This window comes from Hydractinia symbiolongicarpus, chromosome 7 (genome assembly GCF_029227915.1).
Source record: "Hydractinia symbiolongicarpus strain clone_291-10 chromosome 7, HSymV2.1, whole genome shotgun sequence".
NCBI lineage: Eukaryota > Metazoa > Cnidaria > Hydrozoa > Anthoathecata > Hydractiniidae > Hydractinia > Hydractinia symbiolongicarpus.
This window is the reverse complement of record NC_079881.1, coordinates 7,094,151-7,118,845: the sequence shown is the minus strand read 5'-3', so window position 1 is coordinate 7,118,845 and position 24,695 is coordinate 7,094,151. Positions and strand designations below refer to the sequence as shown.

The window sequence follows — 24,695 nt, the reverse complement described above, 5'->3', positions numbered from 1 at the left end:
GCTTGAACTTTATTTATTCCACACGTGGTGTGTCAAATATTGTCATCATAATGTCAACGCGCAAATTGGCCGTCTTTCTAGAACGACTTGTGAGAATTATATGTTAAAAACAACCTTTTAATTTTTGCACGCTAAACAAAGCAATTAATTGTTTTACAAGCTTACTGGACTGGAACGTTCTAATTCTTCTCACTTTAAAGCTCGTCTTCTTTAAAAAAAAAACAAAATAAAGATTTTTCGCATGTGTTAACTTGGAAGATAAGGATGCTTAATACCCTGGTAAAAGGGCGGCATCAATATTGTGGAAATCTGTCTCCACGATATTGCCCCCTACCATAGAAACCGTGTTTAAAGTTTATGGTAGCAGTAAATGTAAATAAACACGGAAAAAAGTAAAAAAAAAACGCGAAACAGGAGTTAAACTTTTGTTTTTGAAGAATTCCATATTGTAGCTACAATAAAAATTTTACACGATATTCGATTTTAAATAATATATTTTTAGTTTAAATGTACGTTCCATATGGAAATGATTTCTACATTCTGCTTATAATGTTATATTTTTGTCGTAAAATGCAGTACTCGGATAATAACTGTTTATTTCGGGCAATACCTTCGAATATTGTGACGTATTTTGACGTCGGTCAATACCTATTCCATAAAATTAACGAGTCCAGAATTTAACGCGAATTAAATTAACGCGATTTAATGAAATTATTTTGAAAAACACATTGAATTAATGCGGTTGAGCAAGGTTGTTTTCAAAAATGCTTTTAATTAACGCGAATTTGAGAAAAAAGAAAAAACAAATTTTAAGCAGAAAAATTAGTTTTAACAGTAAGTAACTTTTTTCGTATGATATGGACTTGTAATTTTACAAAAATGGGTCGTTTCTCTGGCGCTGTTTAATGTTTCTGTTATCCCAGCAGCCCCTCAACCATAGTGATGAGGTTACATCCTTTTTCAGTTTGGAAAAACTCGTAGATGCTCTTTATTAGTTTCGCATGTTCCGTTTTTGAAGTTGACAAGCTAAGATCTACTTCAAATGGTTGCCACGTCACGATCGGAGTTTAGATAGTAGCGGTCTTTTTATTACAAGGCAGTTTGGAAATCGAATTAAAAGTTTTCGTTTTTTGGAAAGACAATGTGAAAAATTTAAAAATCATGGAAGAAAAAGTGCTTTCAGTTAATTTTTTACTTGAATTAGAGTATGAAGATGATACAAATGTTATTTTAAAAAAGATCGCTGAAAAAAAAACACCGTCGAGCTATCGTACGATAAGGAGGACGTAGTGGAAAATTTGTACAAAAAAAAGTTTTTAAGGCTTTTACAGTATACTCCCGATAACTAGAACCTCCAAGAGACCAAAAAAATAGTCCGAGTTATCGATTGTTCGACTTACCGGGGCATTCAATAGCTCGAACTTAGGCCGTTAAGTGAAAATAGTTAGAGTTATTAAAAGTTTTTTTCTTTTCTATTCTAACAAGAAAGTTTTTGTCAACTTTGGAAGAACAATTTATATTATTGAAAGAAAAGTAGTCACTTTTTACTGAGATTTTTCCTCTGTAGTTCGAGTTATCGGGAGTTATCGGGGGAATTTCTGTCCATGGGACAGAAAAAAAGGTTCGACGTAACGATTTTTCGAGTTATCAAGTGTTTTTTGTTAGAAAGTATTGTGAAGGTTCAACGGGAATTCAAAAACAGTTCGAGTTACTGGAAGTTCGAGTTATTGCGGGTTCGAGTTATCAGGAGTATAATGTATATATTATAAAAAAGTCACCAAATTTACAGTATTTTATTAACACTGCATTTAATTAACGGTCATTAAATTAACGCGAATTTTAAAAAACCACGTTAATTTTATGACTCGTTAATTTCATGGAATAAGATTCTCCGTTAGAACCTGGCAGTTATTGTCTTCTTTATATCTGACGCTTTCATTGGCTACCAGCTCACATAACTCACCTTTTTCGAATGTCCCACATCTTAGTTCTTCAAACAAGGATAAAATAAATCCACTTAACACTACTCCCGAATTATCATCAACTCTTTCTATAAAAAAATAAGTTCAATGCGATGTCTCTATCTAGCTATATTTTTTTCTTTTATTTCTGGGTAATTTCAATAATTGCTCGTTTAATTTCACAACAAACACAACCACTCCATCAACGGCAAATGAAAAAACTTTCAACACAGAACTTCAAGAATTTTTTCACTGTGTTCGAAAAGAATTCTTTTCCTTCAGTTAATCGAACGTTACTAATGTCAGAACACATGGTTTCTACATACATAAACATGTATTTCATTCTTCGTCCAAATGTCATTATTTTTGTTAAAGTCTTAGACTTAATTTCTATGTTTACATCAAGCTACCAGGTAATAAATGACTTAGCGACCGAGGTTGTGACGTCATGGACCGAACGCAGTGCGCCCGGCTCAACGGTTTATAAGCCATTAGTATTGTCCACATAAACAATTACGTGATCTGTTTAGTTCTGTTCGAGGCCTGGAATAATTTTAGCTAATGTTTCGCTTGCTCTGAAAAAATAATTAGAAAAATAGTGAGAAAAAAATGAATAAATAAATCTATAAAAATAAAAACATCATTATCACACCAAAATCCGTATTATTCATATTCGTAGCGTTCATAATAAGATCATTTTTTAGCCTAACTTTTAATCATATGACGCGTTTGCACGAGTGCCGTTTTATTGTGACATCAGCTCCCGGTGGTGACCCACTCAATGCGGAAAGATTTAAGATTATACAGCAAATACCCGACTTGGTACAACCATTTGCTTATAAAACAAGACATTGAATGGTCAACTGAAAAATAGAAGGCTTTTACCGCTATGAACAAGGTCCTGGTAATGAGGTTCTATCCCTTACTTGTTCCTAATATTCAAAAAAGTACAATACGAGAAAAATCTAATGAGATTATTATTTTTAGTTACGAAGGCCATTTCCCATTTAAGACTTTTAGCCTTGGAGACTACACTCAAATTTTCAATTTTTTTTCGTCTACCATTGCGTTAATTCTCTTATAATCTTGAGTGCATGAAGTCGTTATTGCATAAAAGAAGTTTCAAGACGATAAATTGTATTGCACCTACTTTTATTAAATAGCTTGAAAAGGTGTATAACAAGTCTTTTTTATTTAAAAAAAAAAGCATTTATCGTTTTCAATATATTCTCATCTAGGTCAAAAATTATTATTCCTTAAATGACATAATTCATGCAGCATGATTAAATATGACATTGTAATTTTACAGCATATTTAATCTGAAAATCTCGAATTGTGAATATATTGGAACAAACAGAGCTTTTTAAAAACGACCTCACGACCAGTTGAACAACATTTTAAGCTCTTTAAGATATGTCTGACATCATTTATGAATTCGGGTTCCTGTTTTCTATCTTCATCATGAAATAAGTCTAATGTTCATACCGTTGCAAACATCAAAATTATTGTCGCATAAATTATTGTTGCATAAGTTATTGTCGCATAAATTATTGTCGCATAAGTTATTGTCAGATAAATTATTACGATTTTTGCTCAAAACCGCCATAATTTGTGTCGCAAAGTTTATTGAAAAATGCCAAAACACTATAATGTCACAAAATATAACAAAGAAATTTTTTATTTCCTTATTTTGTGAAAAATAGCATTCGTGGGGTCAATTTTTGCCTATTTAATGTCATTTCTTTCGAAAAGATTTATATGATCGCTTTTTTCTGCCACGAAAAAATCTCTTTAATAAATTAATCCGACGCAAATTATTATGTAAAATAGCGAGTTTTTAATCCACGCGAAATACACATTCGCATCCAACTATAAAGAAGTAAATTTTTGCTAGAGTAAGAGCTTGATATTTAGTGAATTGCTTCACCTTTGTGCTCCAGTCTATGATGGGCTAAAAGGGGTAATCTAAGAACGTTGTATTTACACCGGCGAGGAGTAAAAACAAGTCGCTTCAGGTTTACTTTAGTTTCGGCAGAACATGAATTCGTAACATGTCGTGAATTTTTTTTAGCTTATCATTTTTCACAAAAGAGTATTCCGTACTAATAAATAAATAATTAAATAAATTTCACTTTTAACTGTATATTATTTAAGTTTAATGGAATAAGAATCTTGTGTCTTTTGAAACGGTAAAAATTTCATACGAAATATGCCGGGGTAGTCTTAAAGAAATATTATTGAGAAAAAGATCTCTGAAAATGTTGATAAAATTATCAAAATCGTAATAATTTATGCGGCAAAATCATTAAATTATTGTCAAACCGCAATACCATACCTCTCAAAAAGTATAAAAAGCATTGAAATCGAATTGTAAGCATGTATAGGTTCTATATGTTCAGTCACAAAATTATTAATTTAAAACAACATGCAGAACCCAAGTTGCTGGATCGTCAGCAAAAAAAATAAGAGGCCTGGGACGCTCAAACAAGTGTCATTTTGGCAAAGTAGTTTTTGTTAATATATTCACCTTTATAATATCTATGGATCGATAAAGTTTGAATGCATATCCCTTATCAGGTCTAAAATTACTAATGACATAAAATGTGAAAATTTGCTATTGCTTAAATATGACATCATAATTTATGCAACATAATTTAATCTGAAATTCTTTAAATGTGATTATCTTGAGAACAAAAAGAGCTTTTTAAAATATTTAAAAAGACTTGTTAACTGACTTTTTAGGCTCTGTAATATAAGTCCAACATCTTTTCATACCTTGGGTTCCCTTCAAGGCTATTAACGCTCTTTTGGCTGTACCTATATAAAATAAGCTTACGTTTTTGTCAATTGTACTTTTACATGACTGGCAGAAAATTAAGAAAAGAAGCAGGTAGGAAAAGGCTGTAGATGTAACTAACATTAAATTTTTGCAGTAATTAAATTTCGCGGACAAAAATTCTTTTGTTTTTTGGATAAGAAGTTTCTACCATATTTGCAGGATGTTAATTGAAGAGACTTCCGCTATCTGTGTAAAAAAGTGCATTTTTTCATGTTGTTTGACTTCAACATACAATGCAAAATAATATAAGAACCCTTCTGTTGCATCTCTAAGTCTGTGCCTATTTACTTCTTTCTTTTTGCTTGCATATTTTCTATTTATTGTATAATTAATGTAATCATTAGTACATATTTTTTATTTAATTTTTTTAGCCAGACAGAGTCCAGAATGTTGTGTTATTCTTGAAAATGCTAACCGAATCCATGCACCAGGCGATCAAAGGTTCAGAAGTGATTTGGTATGATAGTGTTATCAATACTGGTCAATTGAAGTGGCAAAACAAACTTTGTTCGGTTAATAGGTATACTGATTGAGTTTTTGTTGATATAATATAAGTTGAAGTTCTTATGTTTGAACAATAGTAAAGAGTATACAGTAAAACTCCAGGGGAATCATGTTGTAGGAATATGTTGGTTTAAGTTTTAACCGACGGGGGTTAGAAGTGGAAGTTGATTATTTAGAAATGAAATGAAAATTTCTATATTATAACATTGGTTGTCTATCTGTGAACTAATTTAAAAACCGGGGGGGGGGTATTGTAATCAAAAACGCCAATATAATTAACCTATAATCATAGTAATAACCCCCGTCCAAGTGAATTTCATTACTTCATGTAAACAGGCAACCATAATGCACGAAATAACGATGCCGGAAATATGGACGATGGGCGTTCTGCCGTGGATGGGCGTTCCGCCGTGGATTTTTCCACGGGATGTTGACAAGTTACCTAAGCTTTTCCATCTCTTTTTTTTTCTGAGGTGACAGAATGATCCACCCCACGGTTTTTTTGTCTGTAATTCTTGAGACGTTTTTTTTACCAATGAGGTGTTGAAATTTAAAAATCGTCTCAGTAGGTGATCAGCTACGCCCTTTTTGAAGACAAAGAAAGTAAAAAAAAAATAATTTTTTTTTTGACTATGATGGAGAAAATACAGGATATGTTATCCGCAAAAAACATCTCTATGCCTTTTCTCTTTCTTTGTAAAATTTTAGCATTTCTAGTTACGCCCAGGAACACACTACGCCATGTTGGCGTGTAATATACCGATGTTCTTTTTGTATTTTTTTCCATGTTTTTAGTTCTGCGATAAAGATCATTTAGATCCGCGTAGGAGTGTTTAGACTAAATATTATATCTTCGAAGAAATGTAATTTTTTATCCAATTCCGATGCAGAATCAATATACTTTTCCTGTAATAAAATAATTTGATGTGCATTCAAATTCGTGGCTTCTACACAAAGAACATCTCACTGCAATCCTAACATTGAGATTCTTGTAGTGGGGTGTCTATCATGAAAACTAAGCAGCCATTTTGCTAATTTTATTTGTACAGTATTAGCAGTAATTTACCTACCCTTGAACCTTCACCCACGTGACACAGGCCCCAAAATGAAATATTGTCGAAACTAAAAATATTTCACATTAAAGCTAGTGTATATTCGCAATATATTTAATCATATCTTTATTACGTTTAGAATCTTCTTCGATCTATGTGACGAAATTAAAAAATTTTCACATTAAAACCAGTGTATATTCGCAATATATTTAATCATATCTTTATTACGTTTAGAATCTTCTTCGATCTATGTGACGAAATTAAAACATTTTCACATTAAAACCAGTGTATATTCTCAATATATTTAATCATATCTTTATTACGTTTAGAATCTTCTTCGATGTATGTGACGGAATATTTTTGAATTATAATTGGTCAATTCATGACCTGCAAGAATCTTTATATTTGAGTGGTGCAGAACGCCAATTAGATGTATATGTGGGCGTTGATGTCTTTGGGCGTGGTTGTTTTGGTGGCGGAGGATGGAACACTTACAAGGTTAGATAAAGTCAGAAGTATAGGTCATTAACTTTTATTTAACAAACATAATTGTAATTCGTGTATGAAGAAATAAGGATTTGTCGACATTACGAACCAATTTTTTCGACAGTTTTTATTTATAAATATGGACTTTTAAGAAATCAAGGAATTCTTTTGACAGAATAAATTAAGAAACACAAAAAACAAAGTCTGGGTAAAGTTTTGTCCTGTCGGAATTTTTTTATTTTCCTGTTGTCTCTTTTAACCATATGCCAATCACAATTTACAAGTTTTTGATGATCTAGGCACTGCCAGTGATCAGAGATAAAAGATTGTCTGCGGCTATCTTTGCACCTGGCTGGGTAATGGAGAAATTTGGAGAAGACGAATTTCCTAAAAATAATCAAAAGTACGTCCTGGATTACTTCTTTGCACAATACAAATATTTTTTTTTTCAACCATCGTTTTATTTTGTCGATTTTTTTCCAATTTTTTGTAATAGAATAAATTTATAAAAGTTACACGGAAATGTGAATTCCCATTAGCTAAAAAATATTCTTCCTTGCAACCAAATTAACCTGTAATGCATTTAGCTGTATGATCTCATTGCTTCCAACATTCGTTTGCATTATTGGCAAAAAAATGCCAACATTTTTTCTTGTCAAGCTGGACTTGTTTAGATTAATATTTTTTTATTTAGATTCTGGGAAGTGTTATCATCATATCTCTACCCCCATTATGTTTCATCGTTACCGGTAGTTTCGTCGTTTTGTCGTGGCTATGGTACATACGTTTTTCGAGACGGCATGGTATGACTTTTGAGCATGTGTTTTTTGTTTATTTGTTAGTTTGTTTGTTTGTTTCTGCGGGCATAGTCACAAGAACCTAATGGTTGGGTGCTTGCCAAAAGAATGCACTAACTCAGCAAAGTTTTTAACATTTTTTTAACATGGAATAACGACAAATAGCATAATAGAAAACCTATGGTTTATATTTACATATGGTATATATTTAAAAACAGCTTTCTTTTCTTTTCAAATGATTGAACTGTTGTTTTTGATGTTGAAGATTTAACACAGAAATGCTGACATTAACTTTAAACGTAAAATTTAGGCTGTTTTTCAGCATTAGGGTCCAAATCATAAAATAAATAACAATTAATAATTTTTTTTTTATATGTGGATTTTTAGCTAGGTTGTCAAACTTGTGTTTTAGAAGTTGTCAAGCAAACCTTGGACCAATCTCAGTGCACAATCCTTGCAACCAACCTTTTCAAGTTCTTTTTACCAACTGGGACCAAAATCAGGAATGTCGATAGAAAGTCTGAATTACTGTACTTCAGATGGCTTTAACGGGGGAGGATGCATCGAAATTAATGGGTTTGTATCACCAAAGGAGGAGCAGACAAGGACAGTGTTTAGGTAATTATTGATAGTTGCTATCCATTTCGGCAGAAAAACGACGGTTAAAGTCTGCTTATTTTAAGTTGTCAATGTATTTCACTTATATTTTTTACACGCTTCACTTCCGACTTTCGTGTAAGTCAGTAAAATAAAAACAAGTACAAAAACAAGTATTTGTTTCGTACTCCTTTCTTGTAACTGACTTACACAGTAACTTGTCTGTTTCTCAGCAAGAAAACAACCTCAATGTCAAGGTCTTTGCTTTTTAACAATATTTTCTTGAGATGTTAGAATTTGTTCTGTTTTATATATAACCTGGTCAAGCTGTTTTTTTTTTGAATAGTACTCGTCATTTCCATAAAACTATTTTCTGTTCGTGTTTATTATATTTCTCCATTCTCCATGTTACAGATTATATAAAGCAGCCATCACTCTTCAACCTGATGAAGAATATTTTGTTTCATATACATTTAAAACATCTTCACCCCATATGCAAGTCTTTTTGCTGTTGATATGCAAAAATCATCCTATTTATATCGTCTTCACTCCAAAAAAAGAAAATGGTAAGTTTAATACAGTTAGAATCATAGAGGTTTATATTCTAAATCTAAAAACAATTTGCAATGTGTGATTTCTAGATCTAAAGTTGCTTAATTTTATTGAAGATATTATTTCGGCTTGTCTGTTCAGTATTCATATTACTGTGGAAAGTGTATCATTTCTTGGACATGATCGCCTACTAAACTATCATGTTTAAGAAATGATAAACCTTCCACCGTAATTGCTTAATTTTGTTGCTTATTTTTATTTAACTAATTTTCCTACCTTATGTAAGAAGGGAAAAAAAAAAAAAGAAGGCTTATTTTTGGACATAGAAAGTTCTTGAAAATAAATGGAAGTGTGCAACAAAGAGATTATTGTAGTTATTCACTGTAGTTAATGCTTGCTTACTTAATGGTAAAAGTGTGCATCTTTCTCTTTTCGCAACAAATATATCTTTTCTGTTGCTTCTGCTTATATTTGTACAGAACTGAATCTATTTCAGTTGCTTATACACGAGTTGCTTATAAAAAATGAAGTAAATTGAGAAAGAGACTTGATAGTTGTAACTGATGGGTGTATGTTTACATAAAGGCTTTACCCCAGATGCTAAATCAGAAGATGTAGTTTGCAGTGAAAAGAGAGTAGTTTGTTCGTTAGAAGAACTGTTTTTGTTTTTTTTTTAAATTTCTATAAATATATGAATATATTTATTGGAACGTCTGTGTCTACCAATAAGTATTTTTATGAAACGTATCAACGTACTTTAACCGTAATAAATTTTGATTTACATTTTTTTTACTATTCTTTCTTCATAAAATATTGACAGAAAAAATGCTGACGAAATAAAATGAAGGCCCTTCTTTTTCTAGAGAGGCGCAACAAAATAAATGTGATCGGCTAAGATCGACTATTTCAAAAGAAAAGTTTCTTTTATCCATGTCTGAATTTTCACAAGAAAAAAGTGCCGCAGTTTTGCATGACTTTTTCTGAATTCGCCCTCACATAATCTTGACTACTGTAACAAGCGCGAAATTTAATTCCGCAAATTTTCTTTTTTGCTGTAGTGATTAAGTATTCAAATGATTCGTACACCGTGCCAGAAGATCAAAATGATAATTACACATTCGTTGAGCAAAGTAGATGCTCAGAAGTAAGCAAAGAAGATATAGATCAATGGAACACAAGGTAAAGCCTAAAGAGTTAAGGTTTCACCTATAAGTTTTTATTTGTTTTTTATTTTTTTATTTTGCTGAATAAGCAAGATCATCCGCTGTTAAACTTTGCGTCCATTCAAGTATAAATTGAAAAGGAAGTGAGCACATGATGGATCCAGAATTTTTTTCAGGAGGAAAAGGTTTTTGGTGTTAATCATATATGTCGATACATACCATACGAGTATGTCTTATTTGGTAAAGATAATATAATCTCAATTACTTTAATTTAGAGATTTTACTTTTCGTGTTGAGCAACTACGTGATCTACAAGAAATTCGGTTGGCTTGTACAACTGGTGGGCATAGTGAAGGTATTGTACTACCTACATAACTGTTTTTTATCGTGACGAAATTCACATATACATCTCTGTTGACTTTCATTTTTGTGTTGTAGAGATAGAAAAACATGCTTTTGCAGTGAGATTCGGAGAACTCAGGGTGAGGATGATTTCAATTGTTTTTTTTTGTTTTGTTTTTTTCGTATGGACAAAAAAACATATATTTGAGCATCAGCTCACGGGTTGGTAGTCATACTTCGACAAATAATATTACATCCACAAAGATTGTCCTTGGAATAAGTGATGCGTTTAGCAAAAATGAATTACTTTGTACAATCTTTAAACGCTGCATCAAAAAAGTGATGCCTCGTGCTTCATTAATACGAGATGAAAACGTTTGAATAGTTTTATTGTTCTATGAATTATTTTTTCGTATGTAAGTACTCACTTAAATAACACATGGTCTTGAAAACGGTGTACTATGTAAGTGTGTCTTGTGTAAAGGTGTATTTTGTGTTCGTAATAACCACTTGATAAATCTGTCAAAAACAAGATGGTTACATTTTTTACACGCAGAATATTTTGTATTCATAAAAAAATATTTAATGTGTACAATATAACGGAGTGTTGATTCGCATGAAATACACCCTTTTTTATTTTTGAAAAAAATTGGTCTTTATTTTTATTTCTCTATTGTTTTAAACAATAAGCCCATTTTGTTTACCCCAGCCTGATATTCTTATAAAGAGTGTTTAACAAAAACGTGTAGGAGGCTCATAGAAGCAAAAGATATTCATCATATGCGTCCATGTCGAACTTTTTAAATGGATTTTATATTTTAGGTGGAAAAATCATGCAAACGTAACGCGTCCATTCCGCCACCCGTCAATCCTCGGTGCCGTAATGTTAACGTCTTTTCAAAAGGGGCCGTCAAATGCATCAGCTTTACACTTTCCTGGGACTATAAACTAAAAACAAATGAAACAGCTCCGAAATGCTATGATATATTTTGTAAGGGTATGTGTGGCCATGAAAACATATTAATTAGCGAAAAAGATGACCAGAGCGTATCAATGAAATCTGGAGAACAATTTATCGGACGAGCATACACCGTTGCGTATTATGTCACTGATTTATTTGTTCCAGAAGTTTGCGAAGAAGGTTTGGTCTTCACAGTACAGAGTATAGGTGATAATGACAATCGCCTGCCGTTAGATTTATGCCCTAATGTGTGTTTGAAGTGGTAAAATTTTGTTCCTTGTTCTGTTCTAATTCTGTGTTCATCTTTCAATATTTCCTGATTGCATGACAATAAAAATACTCCAGGGAACTTTTTCGCGATGTACACTGTACATCGCGAAAAAGAAAAAGTCCGAACGTTTAAGTAAACATAAAAACAGTACCTACATTATTTCTTACTTCAGATGTGGCACTGCGGCTTGTTAGAAAAAGCGGCATTTTTAAATTTATGCATGCACGAAAGGTTTACTTCCCGAAGTACCGGGATATGCGCCAAATTTTCCTAATTTTTCTTTTATACTATATGGTTCGTCCCATGTTTTTATTTTCAAAATGCATTGAAATACTACATGGGTACAGAAATAATTTGTTATTCAAATATGGCGTTACTCTCCATTTGTCCAATTTTTTTTTAAAATTATCGCTACCGCATTGAACTCCAAGAAACAGCATTCTTCTTAATTTGACATGATTGCCTGAACTCAGCAGTTACACTAGGCGCTGTGGAAGCGTTTTATATAACAATTTAGATATGTAAGTCATTTTGTGCTGTAGGACCAATCCCAGCCATTAGAGTGCGCTGAAGAATCAGAGACATTTTCATCGCTACACACCAATTGGAAAGTCTACCTGCCTGCATCACTAACTTATTGCCGCACAGAGTGTAGTGGTTTCGTCTGCGGCTCTCAGTTCTGGGGTCTGTGGATCGAATCCCGCTTACTGCCAGGCAGTACGTTAGTGATAAAAGCCTGAAACTTCTCACCAGAAGTCCTAAAATCTCAAATTTGACTATAAGTAACCCTGTTTGGTTGCTAAGGTATCAATCATCGTAATGATGAAAGTAATTTTCGCAGAAAAAAATTTTGGCGAAGTTAGGGGTTTTTTTTGTTTCACTTCATGAAAATTTATCGCGAAATACACAAAAAGTCAGCCATTTGCGAAAATGATTATCGCAAGCTTTTGTAGAGATTCAATTAAATAAAACATTGTCTTCACTTACTGTTTAAATAGGTAGAGATGAGAAGTTACCATCGAACTTCTTTTTAATCATCTTCAATTGCAAAATGCTATTTGCACTGATACACTTGATTACGCGAAAAATAATAACTGCGAAAATTTGTAAACATCTTATTGGCAAAACATTATTCCCACGAGATGAAAAATTTAATTATCGTGGGATGATATGGATTATAGAAATATGTAACAGCGCTCTTGAGGTTTACTGCTGTGTCATAAAGCAAAGTTTGCTATTTCTCGTGTGCACTGTTAAGCGAGAATTTGAACTAGCTAAAGAAGGCCTGAACTACGTATGTGCTAGTGCATATACTTTCCATAATATGAAGATATGTCATTAAGATTGATTTTCGCTAAAATTTAATTTTACCTCGGCATACGCATCATTATAGGGGGAATTATTTTTAGGGTTTCGCAATTGCGGTCATGGTTCCTTTTAGATTCTAGCAATAGTTTCCAGGAAGGTTACGAAAGGTGGAAGCTATTTGTACATGCGTGTGGAAAGCAGGGACGACCTAGGATGAAGTGGCTACAAAAATACCAATTACTTCTTAACTACTGAATTACTTTTTTCTCACTTTACTTCTTAATAACCAATATGAACAGCTCCTTGACTTTTCTTAATTATTATTTTTTTTTTTTGTATTTTGAAAACTGCTGACATCCCATAAGAGTGTTATCCCAATGACGTCCTAAACATTCCTTTTTTTTGCCTGGAACGAGTTTGTTTGTATTCTGCTCAAGTTAACCAAGAATCTGTGGTTCATTGCTTTAGTAACACGTAACAAATTACCGTATAATGTGGAACGTCTAATTTAAAATATTCTTGCTATCGCAAAATTAAATGCTCCCCAAAAAAATCAATTTGGTCCATCGCCAAATTAAATGCACGCCAAAATGTTTGTACCAATAATATAGCTAACAAACAATAGCCAAGCTCGGTCTGTACTTTTCACCTCAGACTCACAATACAACACTAAAATCGGCCAGTATACTTTTAAAATAATTTTCACATTGGGCTTTACAGCAGTTTTATGGCTAACGTCATTTAAACACTTTAATAATAAAGGTGAGCCATTATACGTGTTATTGAACTTTTATATCGCTGTTAACCTTCCACGCTTGAGTGACTTTAATTCCATTATTTGTTTTATTTGCCTCTCTTTTATGCTCAAAAATGAGATGTGTGCAAAAAATTATCTAATATTGTATATATCGTCTAAAATTGTAGATTCTGTCAAATAAATAACCGGAAATCTACAGAGTCCTGACTTTGGATTTAACTTTGTAACATTTTGTTTTTCTTTTTTGCAAAATATTATTTATTTTCCACCAGCGAAAACAAACAAAATTTCAGGACTCATTAAGAATTATTTTTCTGGAAACTATAGAAAATAAAGAAGAAACATAAATTCGGGGTAAAACAAGATAATTAATAAGAAAAGAAAATAACCAGATTTTTTTTCAATAACCTTAATAACACCACTACCATCGGCTTTGTGTGTAAAACGAAGACATTTTTCTTATTATCATTTTTGCTTGTACTTGTTTAATATTTCACATTATACCACCAAAAGTGATTATAATGGACTATTGTACACAGGAGGCCTTGCAATGCAATGCTGTTTTTATTGCACTATACTTTACAAATGCAATAGACAATTCAATAAACTTGCAATACTGTGGACTACGATACAAAATGCAAAAGGCGTTACCATGCAAAAGGCGTTATCATACAATAGACGTTCCAATGCACAAGGCGTTATCATACAATGGACGTTCCAATGCACAAGGCGTTATCATACAACAGACATTACAATACCAAAGGCGTTACCATGCAAAGGCGTTACAATGAAAAAGGCGTTACCATACAATAGACGTTATAATGCAAAAGCCATTACCATACATAGGGGGGGGGGGGGGGGGGGGTCACACTAGAATTTTTAAAGCATGCTATAAATTTAAAGCACGATTTAAAGCGTGCTTAATAATGTAAACGCAAGCTTCATTAATATGCCTTCATATTATGTTTGCTTGCTTAAAACATGCTTTAAATAAAGTAAAAATAAAGAGTGCTTCGAGGCACTCTTTATTTTTGCTTTAGCTGCTATAAGTACATGAAACAATAGAATAAAAATTATGCGCAAATATATGAGTATTAAAAGTGAGATTTTGAGCGGGTATTGAAAGTGAAAGTTCATTCATATGAAAAACAACATGAACGTTTCGTTTTAAATTTTGTTCACAACTCTCCCTTTGATGTTACCGGCAACTTGCTTTAGTCAAAGCATGCTTTATTTTTATACTAAGCATGCTTTATTCTAGTGTGCCCCCCCCCCCATAGACGTTACAATACAAAAGCCGTTATCGTACAATGGAATGTTATAATGAAATACTGCAATACATTTTTCGATACGGTATACATTATTAAGTTTAATATGCCCTTTTCTATTTCCTCTAGCTCTTCTTCTAAGAGGTGATCGTACAATAGAAAATTAATATTTCCTAGCAATATCACACAGGAATAAATTGGTACTTCGTCGAACTGTGCATCGCAATACAATGAATAACCTTTCAGATGTGATTTGAGGTAAGGAAATTAAGCTATCTATTAAGCGACAAATTAGTTATACAAATAATCACAAATAATAAGATGATATGATAACAGTTATATGTATTCTTTAGGAAAAATGGTGCACGTGACAATAACAACGTTAAGCTCCGTGATACCTTCTACTCACTTATGTTTCATAAAAACATTACAGCTTTCATGAAACATTGCAACTCCCAAGATACTTCAACTTCTATAAAATAATCGCAACGTTAACATGTATCAAAAATTGCTTCTACCGATACATAATTTAAACTTTTTGCAAAGTTCTATATACTTAGTATACTAAGTAGCGCAAAGCACTTGTGCGAAATCCCTAATTATACATATACTGCTATCTCGAACCTCTATTAGCTAATTCAATTACAAATATAACGAGTAGATAATCATAAAGTAAAAAATAATAATAATACTAACAATGAAATAAAAACAAAAAAATCAAGCAGCTGACATAAAACAACAAGCAAAGAATGTCGCTTTCATATATCTAATTATTCGCTTTAGCTGAGGATAGCTCTTTTGATAGCTTCGTCATCAGCACCAAAATTTATTCTTGTCGACTCTGTCGTAGTAAAAACACGATATTCAGGATTCTCTGGGTTTCTCTCAAATTCTTCTTTTTCGATGAAAATGATTAGTGTACGTTCGATGCCTTCTAGATTGATTTCACCCTCGGAATTCGCACACAATTGCCTTGTTGTGGTTTTTTTACGGCAAATATATCACCGTTGCTATCTTGAAATACTTAAAATTCATCATCCTCTCCCCGATACTTAACTCAAAATTTTCTAACCTACTCACCTCACGTGTTTGTGATAAAGCTGAGGACACTGGTAACGGCGAGTCTTTTTGAAACATAAATCCGTCAAAAGCAAGATTGCTACATTTTTTAGACGCAGAATATTTTGTATTTATAAAAAATTATTTTATATTTACATTCTAACAGTGTTAATTCGCATCAAATACACCCCTTTTTTATCAAAAAAATTGTCACTAATCTTTTGTCAAAAACAATATTTTTTTAACCCAGCCGGATATTCTTATAAAGGGTATATATTGTTTAAAAAGCAAAAAATATTCATCATACGTATTCATGTGGAACGTTTTAAATGGATTTTATATTTTGGGTGGAAAAATCATGCGAACATAACGCGTCCATTCCACCACCCATCAATCCTCGGTGCCGTAATGTTAACGTATTTTCAAAAGGGGCCGTCAAATGCATCAGCTTTACACTTTCCTGGGACTATAAACTAAAAACAAATGAAACAGCTCCGAAATGCTATGATATATATTCAAAGGGTATGTGTGGTCAAGGAAATATATTAATTAGTGAAAAAGATAACCAAAGCGTATCAATGAAATCTAGAGAACAATTTATCGGACGAGCATACACCGATGCGTATTATGTGACTGATTTATTTGTTCCAGAAGTTTGCGAAGAAGGTTTGGTCTTCACAGTACAGAGTATAAATGATAATGACAATCGGCTGCCGTTAGATTTATGTCCTAATGTGGGTTTGAAGTGCTAAAAGTTTGTTCCCTGTTCTGTTTTAATTCTGTGTTTATCTCTCAATATTTCCTGATTGACAAGATTGCATGACGATAAAAAAATACTCCAGGAAACTTTTTCGCGATATACACTGTAAGAACGTGGGTACAATGCTTTATAATACTATGGGCACAGACCTTAAAGTGAACGTGAAAACAGTACCTACATTATTTCTTACTTCAGATGTGCCATGCCGCTTGTTAGAAAAAGCGGCATCTTTAAATCTATGCATGCACGAAAGGTTTACTTCCCGAAGTACGTTGATATGCGCCAAATTTTCCTCAATTTTTCTCAACTATATGGTTCGTCCCATGTTTTTATTTTCAAAATGCATTGAAATACTACATGTGTACAGAAATAATTTGTTCTTCAAATATGGCGTTACCTTCAAATATTCTCCATTTCTCCAATTTTTTTTAAAAAATTACCGCTACCGCGTGCACACCAATTGGATAATCTATATGCGTGCATCACTAACATATTGCCGCACGTAGTGTAGTGGTATCGTCTGCGGCTCTCAGTTCTGGCGACTGTGGATCGAATCTCGCTTACTGCAAAGCAGTATGTTAGTGATGAAAGCCTTAACCTTCTCACCAGAAGTCCTAAAATCTCAAATTTGACTATAAAAGAGCTATAACCCTGTGTTGGTTGCTAATGTATCAATCATCGTAAGGATAAAAGTAATTTTCGCAGAAAGAAGTTTTGGCGAAGTTAGGGGATTTTTCTTGTTTCCCTTCATGAAAATTTATCGCGAAATACACAAAAAGTCAGCCATTTGCGAAAATGATTATCGCAAGCTTTTGTAGAGATTCAATTAAATAAATATTGTCTTCACTTACTCTTTAAATAGGTAGGGATGAGAAGTTACCATCGAACTTCTTTTTAATCATCTTCAATACAAGTATTACGCGAAAAATAATAACTGCGAAAATTTGTAAACATCTTATTGGCAAAACATTATTCCCACGAGATGAAAAATTTAATTATCGTGGGATGATATGGATTATAGAAATATGTAACAGCGCTTTTGAGGTTTGCTGCTGTGTCATAAAGCAAAGTTTGCTATTTCTCGTGTGCACTGTTAAGCGAGAATTTGAACTAGCTAAAGAAGGCCTGAACCACGTATGTGCTAGTGCATATACTTTCCATAATATGAAGATATGTCGCTAAGATTGATTTCCGCTAAAGTTTAATTTTAACCCCCGTATACGCATCATTATAGGAGGAATTGCTTTAGGGTTTCGCAATTGTGGTCATGGTTGCTTTTAGATTTTAGCAATAGTTTCCAGGAAGGTTACGAAAGGTGGAAGCTCTTTGTACATGCGTGTGGAAAGCAGGGACGACCTAGGATGAAGTGGCTATTAAAGATACAAAAAAGCCAATTACTTAACTACTGAATTACTTTTTTCTCACTTTACTTCTTAATAACCAATATGAACAGCTCCTTTCTTTGTTTTGGCTAACGTCATTTAAACACTTTAAAAATAAAGGTGAGCCATTAAACCTGTCATTAAGCGTTTATATCGATGTTAGCCTTCCACGCTTCAGTGACTTTAATTCCATTATTTGTTTTATTTGCCTCTCTTTTATGCTCAAAAATGAGATGTGTGCAAAAAATTATCTAATATTATAATATATCGTCTAAAATTGTAGATTCTGTCAAATAAAGAACCGGAAATCTACTCCTGACTTTGGATTTAACTTTGTAACATTTTGTTTTTCTTTTTTGCAAAATATTATTTATTTTCCACCAGCGAAAACAAACAAAATTTCAGGACTCATTAAGAATTATTTTCTGGAAACTATAGAAAATAAAGAAGAAACATAAATTCGGGGTAAAACAAGATAATAAATAAGAAAAGAAAATCACCAGATTTTTTTCAATAACCTAATAACACCAGTACCATCGGCTTTGTGCGTAGTGTATAACGCAGAAATTTTTCTTATTATAATTTTTGCTTGTACTTGTTTAATATTTCACATTATACCACCAAAAGTGATTATAATGGACTATTGTACACAGGAGGCCTTGCAATGCAATACTGTTTTTATTGCACTATACTTTACAAATGCAATAGACAATTCAATAAACTTGCAATACTGTGGACTACGATACAAAATGCAAAAGGCGTTACCATGCAAAAGGCGTTATCATACAATAGACGTTCCAATGCACAAGGCGTTATCATACAATGGACGTTCCAATGCACAAGGCATTATCATACAACAGACATTACAATACCAAAGGCGTTACAATGAAAAAGGCGTTACCATACAATAGACGTTATAATGCAAAAGCCATTACCATACATAGGGGGGGGGGGTCACACTAGAATTTTTAAAGCATGCTATAAATTTAAAGCACGATTTAAAGCGTGCTTAATAATGTAAACGCAAGCTTCATTAATATGCCTTCAAATTATGTTTGCTTGCTTAAAACATGCTTTAAATAAAGCAAAAATAAAAAGTGCTTCGAGGCACTCTTTATTTTTGCTTTAGCTGCTATAAGTACATGAAACAATAGAATAAAAATTATGCGCAAATATATGAGTATTAAAAGTGAGATTTTGAGCGGGTATTGAAAGTGAATTTTGTTCACAACTCTCCCTTTGATATTACCGGCAACTTGCTTTAGTCAAAGCATGCTTTATTTTTATACTAAGCATGCTTTATTCTAGTGTGGACCCCCCCCCCCCCATAGACGTTACAATACGAAAGGCGTTATCGTACAATGGAATGTTATAATGAAATACTGCAATACATTTTTCGATACGGTATACATTATTAAGTTTAATATGCCCTTTTCTATTTCCTCTAGCTCTTCTTCTAAGAGGTGATCGTACAAGAGAAAATTAATATTTCCTAGCAATATCACACAGGAATAAATTGGTACTTCGTCGAACTGTGCATCGCAATACAATGAATAACCTTTCAGATGTGATTTGAGGTAAGGAAATTAAGCTATCTATTAAGCGACAAATTAGTTATACAAATAATCACAAATAATAAGATGATATGATAACAGTTATATGTATTCTTTAGAAAAAATGACGCACGTGACAATGACAACGTTAAGCTCCGTGATACCTTCTAGTCATGTTTCATAAAAACATTACAGCTTCCATGAAACATTTCAGCTCCCAAGATACTTTGTAACTTCTATAAAATAATCACAACGTTAACATGTATCAAAAATTGCTTATACTGACACATAATTTAAACTTTTTGCCAAGTTCTATATACTTAGTATACTAAGTAGCGCAAAGCACTTGTGCGAAATCCCTAATTATACATATACTGCTATCTCGAACCTCTATTAGCTAATTCAATTACAAATATAACGAGTAGATAATCATAAAGTAAAAAATAATTACTAACAATGAAATAAGAACAAAAAAAAATCAAGCAGCTGACATAAAACAACAAACAAAGAATGTTCTTTCATATATCTAGTTATTCGCTTTAGCTGAGGATAGCTCTTTTGATAGCTTCGTCATCAGCACCAAAATTTATTCTTGTCGACTCTGTCGTAGTTAAAACACGGTATTCAGGATTCTCTGGGTTTCTCTCAAAATCTTCTTTTTCGATGAAAATGATTAGTGTACGTTCGATGCCTTCTAGATTGATTTCACCCTCGGAATTCGCACACAATTGCCTTGTTGTGGTTTTTTTTACGGCAAATATATCACCGTCGCTATCTTGAAATACTTGAAATTCATCATCCTCTCCCCCGATACTTAACTCAAAATTTTCTAACCTACTCACCTCACGGTATTGTGATAAAGCTGAGGACACTGGTAACGGCGAGTCTTTTTGAAACGTTTGATTTGTTGTTAATCTATTCGCCAAAACAAACTCCGTGATTTCATCCATGTCAATGCCATAAAATTTTCTTCTTATTGCAGTTACGTGTAACCAAATGGCAATTATGTCGATAAGTGCCATGACAAATACAAGAAAAATAAATACAGCTTCCAAGGATTTTGCAGCAGAATCACCAGATTGCCAGTGTCTGACTTTAAATTCGTTAATAATAATCACAAGACCACAAATCAAGTCTGCAAGGTAGGAGAAGGTAAAAAGCTGGTATCCAGTTCGTGTGTTGGTAGAACAGAAACAACAACAACAAACCATAACAATAATATCCAAGGCAAACATTGCATATTTTATGTACATTCCTACCGAGGTAGTGTAACTCAAGTCTAAGTAAATCCTGTCCTCTTTGGTTTCTTCTAAAATTTGATAACTCTCTCTTGCTGCAGCATGACGAAAGAGGAGAAATCCTATGTGTGGAAGGAGGCAAAAAAAAAATATGAAAATTCTGATAACTTTGAAGCGTCTTCGAGTTAGCATGGCTTATAGAAATTGAATTCACCGTCTCAGCTACAAACCTTGACGTTTTATTTTTTTAAACGTGCACCAGTTCGTTTGTGAGAGTCTGTGCTACTCCATTTCCACTTTAAAATTTCAGAAGGCAATATTAAAGTTGCATTGCTTGTTTACTTTCGATTTAATTCGACCTTGCATAAATTTAAAACAAAGCAAATTCTGGCCTGGCTGGTAGTGTTATGGTGGGTTCAAACGCTACCCGTCTGAAACTGCAAAAGTTTAAATTGATTCCTATTGATTGCTGTTAAGCATGTGAGTACGATTATTATCTTAAATGATTGTCTAGTTGAGCGGTTCCTCTGCTTACACGGATTTCGTAGCTTAAATAGGAGCTTCAAACGTAGATCACCTTCGTGAAGCCTCTTCAATAACAGAACCAATAAGAAAACAAATTAGTGCTTGATCCTTGGTGACAGTAATGTTGGTTTCCACATAACTAGCTTCTTCAAGTACCTTTATCGTGTTCTAGTAAGAGGTGTTGAAGTATAGCCTGCAAAATGATACCAAGTATTAAAAGTAAACAAGTATTCACTGTGTCAATATTTGCTTGTTAAAAGAGAGTATTTCATCAGGCCATCCTATATTTCATTTGATACTATTCTATCTTTATTATTTATTATTTATTTATTAAATCTTAGCAGATTTTAACCTGGTTTATTAGGCGTTTTTATGTATTGAGGGAAAGTAAACAAATCGTTTAACGAATTCCTTTCTTGATATTTGTGTTTTGGTAAGTTCCAGAGGAAATAGATACTTTTAAACTACTTGGACACTCTTTTGGTGAGATAGTAATAATAATGTTGCTGAAGTAAAGGTTTCGTGAAAGTGTTCCAAAATAGATGTTGATGGAATCTGGCTTGAAAAATAGTCGAAATATTTGTCCACACTCTCCATTTTGAAAGCGGTGAGATCATTTATAATATTAACAAAAACATTCTTGGAAAGCAAGTGGTTCTGTGTGTCGTTACATACTTTACGTAGACTTTCCAGTGAAATGCCAGGGATTATTTCTTCTGTCTTACATAGATAAGTTGCTATTTGTTACAAAACTTTGCGATAGTTTTTAAACATGCGCGAGCAGGGGCGGATCTAGGAATTTTTTTTGGTTAGGCAAAATTTCATAGATTTTTTGGCAAAGTAATGTCAAGGGTTGTGGTGTTGTACGAGGTAAATCGGCCGTTTTGTGTTTTTGCTGTAAAAGGAACTAAAATTTTCCCAAAAGTAAGGTTTTTAGTTATTAAGAATCCTTCTAGATTAGAAACGAAAGTTTCTTTATAGCCAAACAAATAACAGTAACCCCCGTAGTTTTACCACTTTATCCTTGTTAAAACATGCGGATGGAAAATGCGTCCGGTTAGCAAATTCGATTTAAAACAGGGTTAGCGTTTCCATAATTTCTTTGAATCACATACTGGTATTAAGTATCTTAGCATCTTTTTTCGTTTTACGCACATAATACGAGAACAAGTAATAAGTTGGGGATTTGCTTCATTTCAAAACATGCAATAAGTCTAATAACTAACAATACAACAAAAAATTACATTACAAGACAATTTTAGGAATAGATAGTCAACAGTAGTGCAACGTAGAAATATTGTTTGGAAAATTATAGTCTGTGTTAAGAACCTGCAAATGCACAAAGAAAACCAGCATATAAAAGAATGAAAGATTTCCAGTTAGACTTACAGTGTAAGATCGCAACATATAATAAACGTGTACAAAAAGTATATAGTAATCACCTCTTCATGAAGTTAATACAGTTTAGCATCAGGGTTACTGGTGTAGTTTTGCACCAATTTCTATTAAGCATTAATTTTAATGCTATGAAATTCCCACAAGAGAAAGGCAGTTTATTAAGCCAGAAAAGAGTTAGAAATTAGAAAAATAACATCAAAACATTTAACATGTCTCATATTATTTACCCTTACATGTCCCTGTCAACTATGTTTAAAAAATATTTTAATACTGTAAAATCTTTAAGAAAGTTTTAGTAACTATAAGCCAATTATGAAGATTCTCATATAAAAAGCAACATATATACAAATCCTACTCATACCCATAAGTTGACATGACATTTTGTTAGTTTACAGTCTGTAACAGAACGTTTTTTAACATGCAATTCTTGTTTCGATCTGTATATGTTTTACGTGAAAATCATTTCTATGATTTACTTGAATATTCACAAGTTATTTTGATTGATTTTTTTCACCAACTTTGTGGATTATACCAGATATATATCCATTGTTTACAGTTTTCCAATATTATAAGGATTCAGAACAAATCTTCTGTGTTATTTACTTGAATATTCATCATAGGTACCAGGGTGACATCAAAATACAAGTTATTTTGATTGATTTTTTTCACCTTCTTAGTTTCTCTTATGAAACACAACTTTGTGGATTATACCAGATATATATCTATTGTTTACAGTTTTCCAATATTATAAGGATTCAGAACAAATCTTCTGTGTTATTTACTTGAATATTCATCATAGGTACCAGGGTGACATCAAAATACAAGTTATTTTGATTGATTTTTTTCACCTTCTTAGTTCCTCTTATGAAACACAACTTTGTGGATTATACCAGATATATATCCATTGTTTACAGTTTTCCAATATTATAAGGATTAACAAATCTGTGTTCTTTTAATTGATGGTGATTTTCGTTGTTAGAAGAATATTCATCTTAGGTACCAGGGTGACATCAAAATATCTTATCCTAAAACAAAATTATATACGTTGTATTGCTCAGCAAGATGAGAATAAGAAATATTATAAAACAAACTTGGACTATTCTTAGATTAGGTATTGCTTCATTCTTTTGTTTTTAGCAATTTTATTACAATTAAAAGTAACATGGGAAAGTCAAAGAGATCTTCTCGTGTTCTTAAAAGTTTTAAAATGAGCAGTGGGATGTTGCATATAAAATGCACTGTTTAAAAGTTCCCACAAAGTCAAAGTTCTTAGGGACAATCACAATAAAAAAGTATATGCTAAGCGTATAAATTTGGCGGTGGGACGAGGTAGAATCCTTTGCCGTTTAATTATATCTCATACTGTATACATCGATTTCTTAGAGAACAGAAAGTATTAATAACTTTTAGTGTCTACCTGCTTAGCAGGGACACATGGCCGAGTGCTTATGGTTTCAAGGACTGACAACATTCAAAGATTACCTTTTCTGATTTGATGTTTAGGGGAGGGAAAGGGGATCTGCAGATCTATTAACATTTAGCTTGGACTTTTGCGTTCATGAAAGAGCTGTCCCTTAGTTATCTTACAAGAATGTATTCTCTCCCTAACAGAAACAAAGATACACAGTTGCATAAACGGCTACACAAAGCCTACACGAAGCCAGTGACCCTTAAGACGTTAAAGAAAAAAAACTAACAAAATTCCAACTAATACACATACAGGTAGCTAGTAATACTCTATACCGAATTTAACATACACATCAAAACATCTCTCGACCGCCAAGACAGTGTTGACATAAATTGCCTCAGTTAGCTATCTCGTTTAGCATTGGGCTTTTATGTTTATAAACAATGCATTTGATCAAGGCCAAGTTAAAACCTTTTGTTTTGATAAGAAAAAGATTTAAATTACACGTTTTGTA

General features: G+C 32.8%; 1 protein-coding gene across 3 annotated transcripts in view; it reads left to right on the top strand.

The window, feature by feature from the left end:
- The window catches only part of LOC130649287 (cytosolic endo-beta-N-acetylglucosaminidase-like), a 34,996-nt gene extending 11,941 nt beyond the window's left edge, over positions 1-23,055 (top strand). Inside the window, exons 4-15 of one of the 3 annotated variants that reach the window (XR_008983032.1) lie at positions 5,172-5,320; positions 6,686-6,854; positions 7,142-7,245; positions 7,537-7,645; positions 8,052-8,257; positions 8,651-8,802; positions 9,847-9,967; positions 10,227-10,306; positions 10,390-10,433; positions 11,116-11,516; positions 19,508-19,636; positions 20,595-23,055. Coding sequence is in view for 2 of the 3 variants with exons in the window: in XM_057455541.1 (XP_057311524.1) it covers positions 5,172-5,320; positions 6,686-6,854; positions 7,142-7,245; positions 7,537-7,645; positions 8,052-8,257; positions 8,651-8,802; positions 9,847-9,967; positions 10,227-10,306; positions 10,390-10,433; positions 11,116-11,516; positions 14,988-15,006 (1,554 nt within the window). In the remaining variant the exon portion in view is untranslated. Of the gene's footprint in view, positions 1-5,171; positions 5,321-6,685; positions 6,855-7,141; positions 7,246-7,536; positions 7,646-8,051; positions 8,258-8,650; positions 8,803-9,846; positions 9,968-10,226; positions 10,307-10,389; positions 10,434-11,115; positions 11,546-14,987; positions 15,022-19,507; positions 19,637-20,594 lie in introns of those variants that run through there. The other 2 variants (XM_057455541.1, XM_057455542.1) reach the window with 2 other exon arrangements.
- Positions 23,056-24,695: the final 1,640 nt, after the last annotated feature.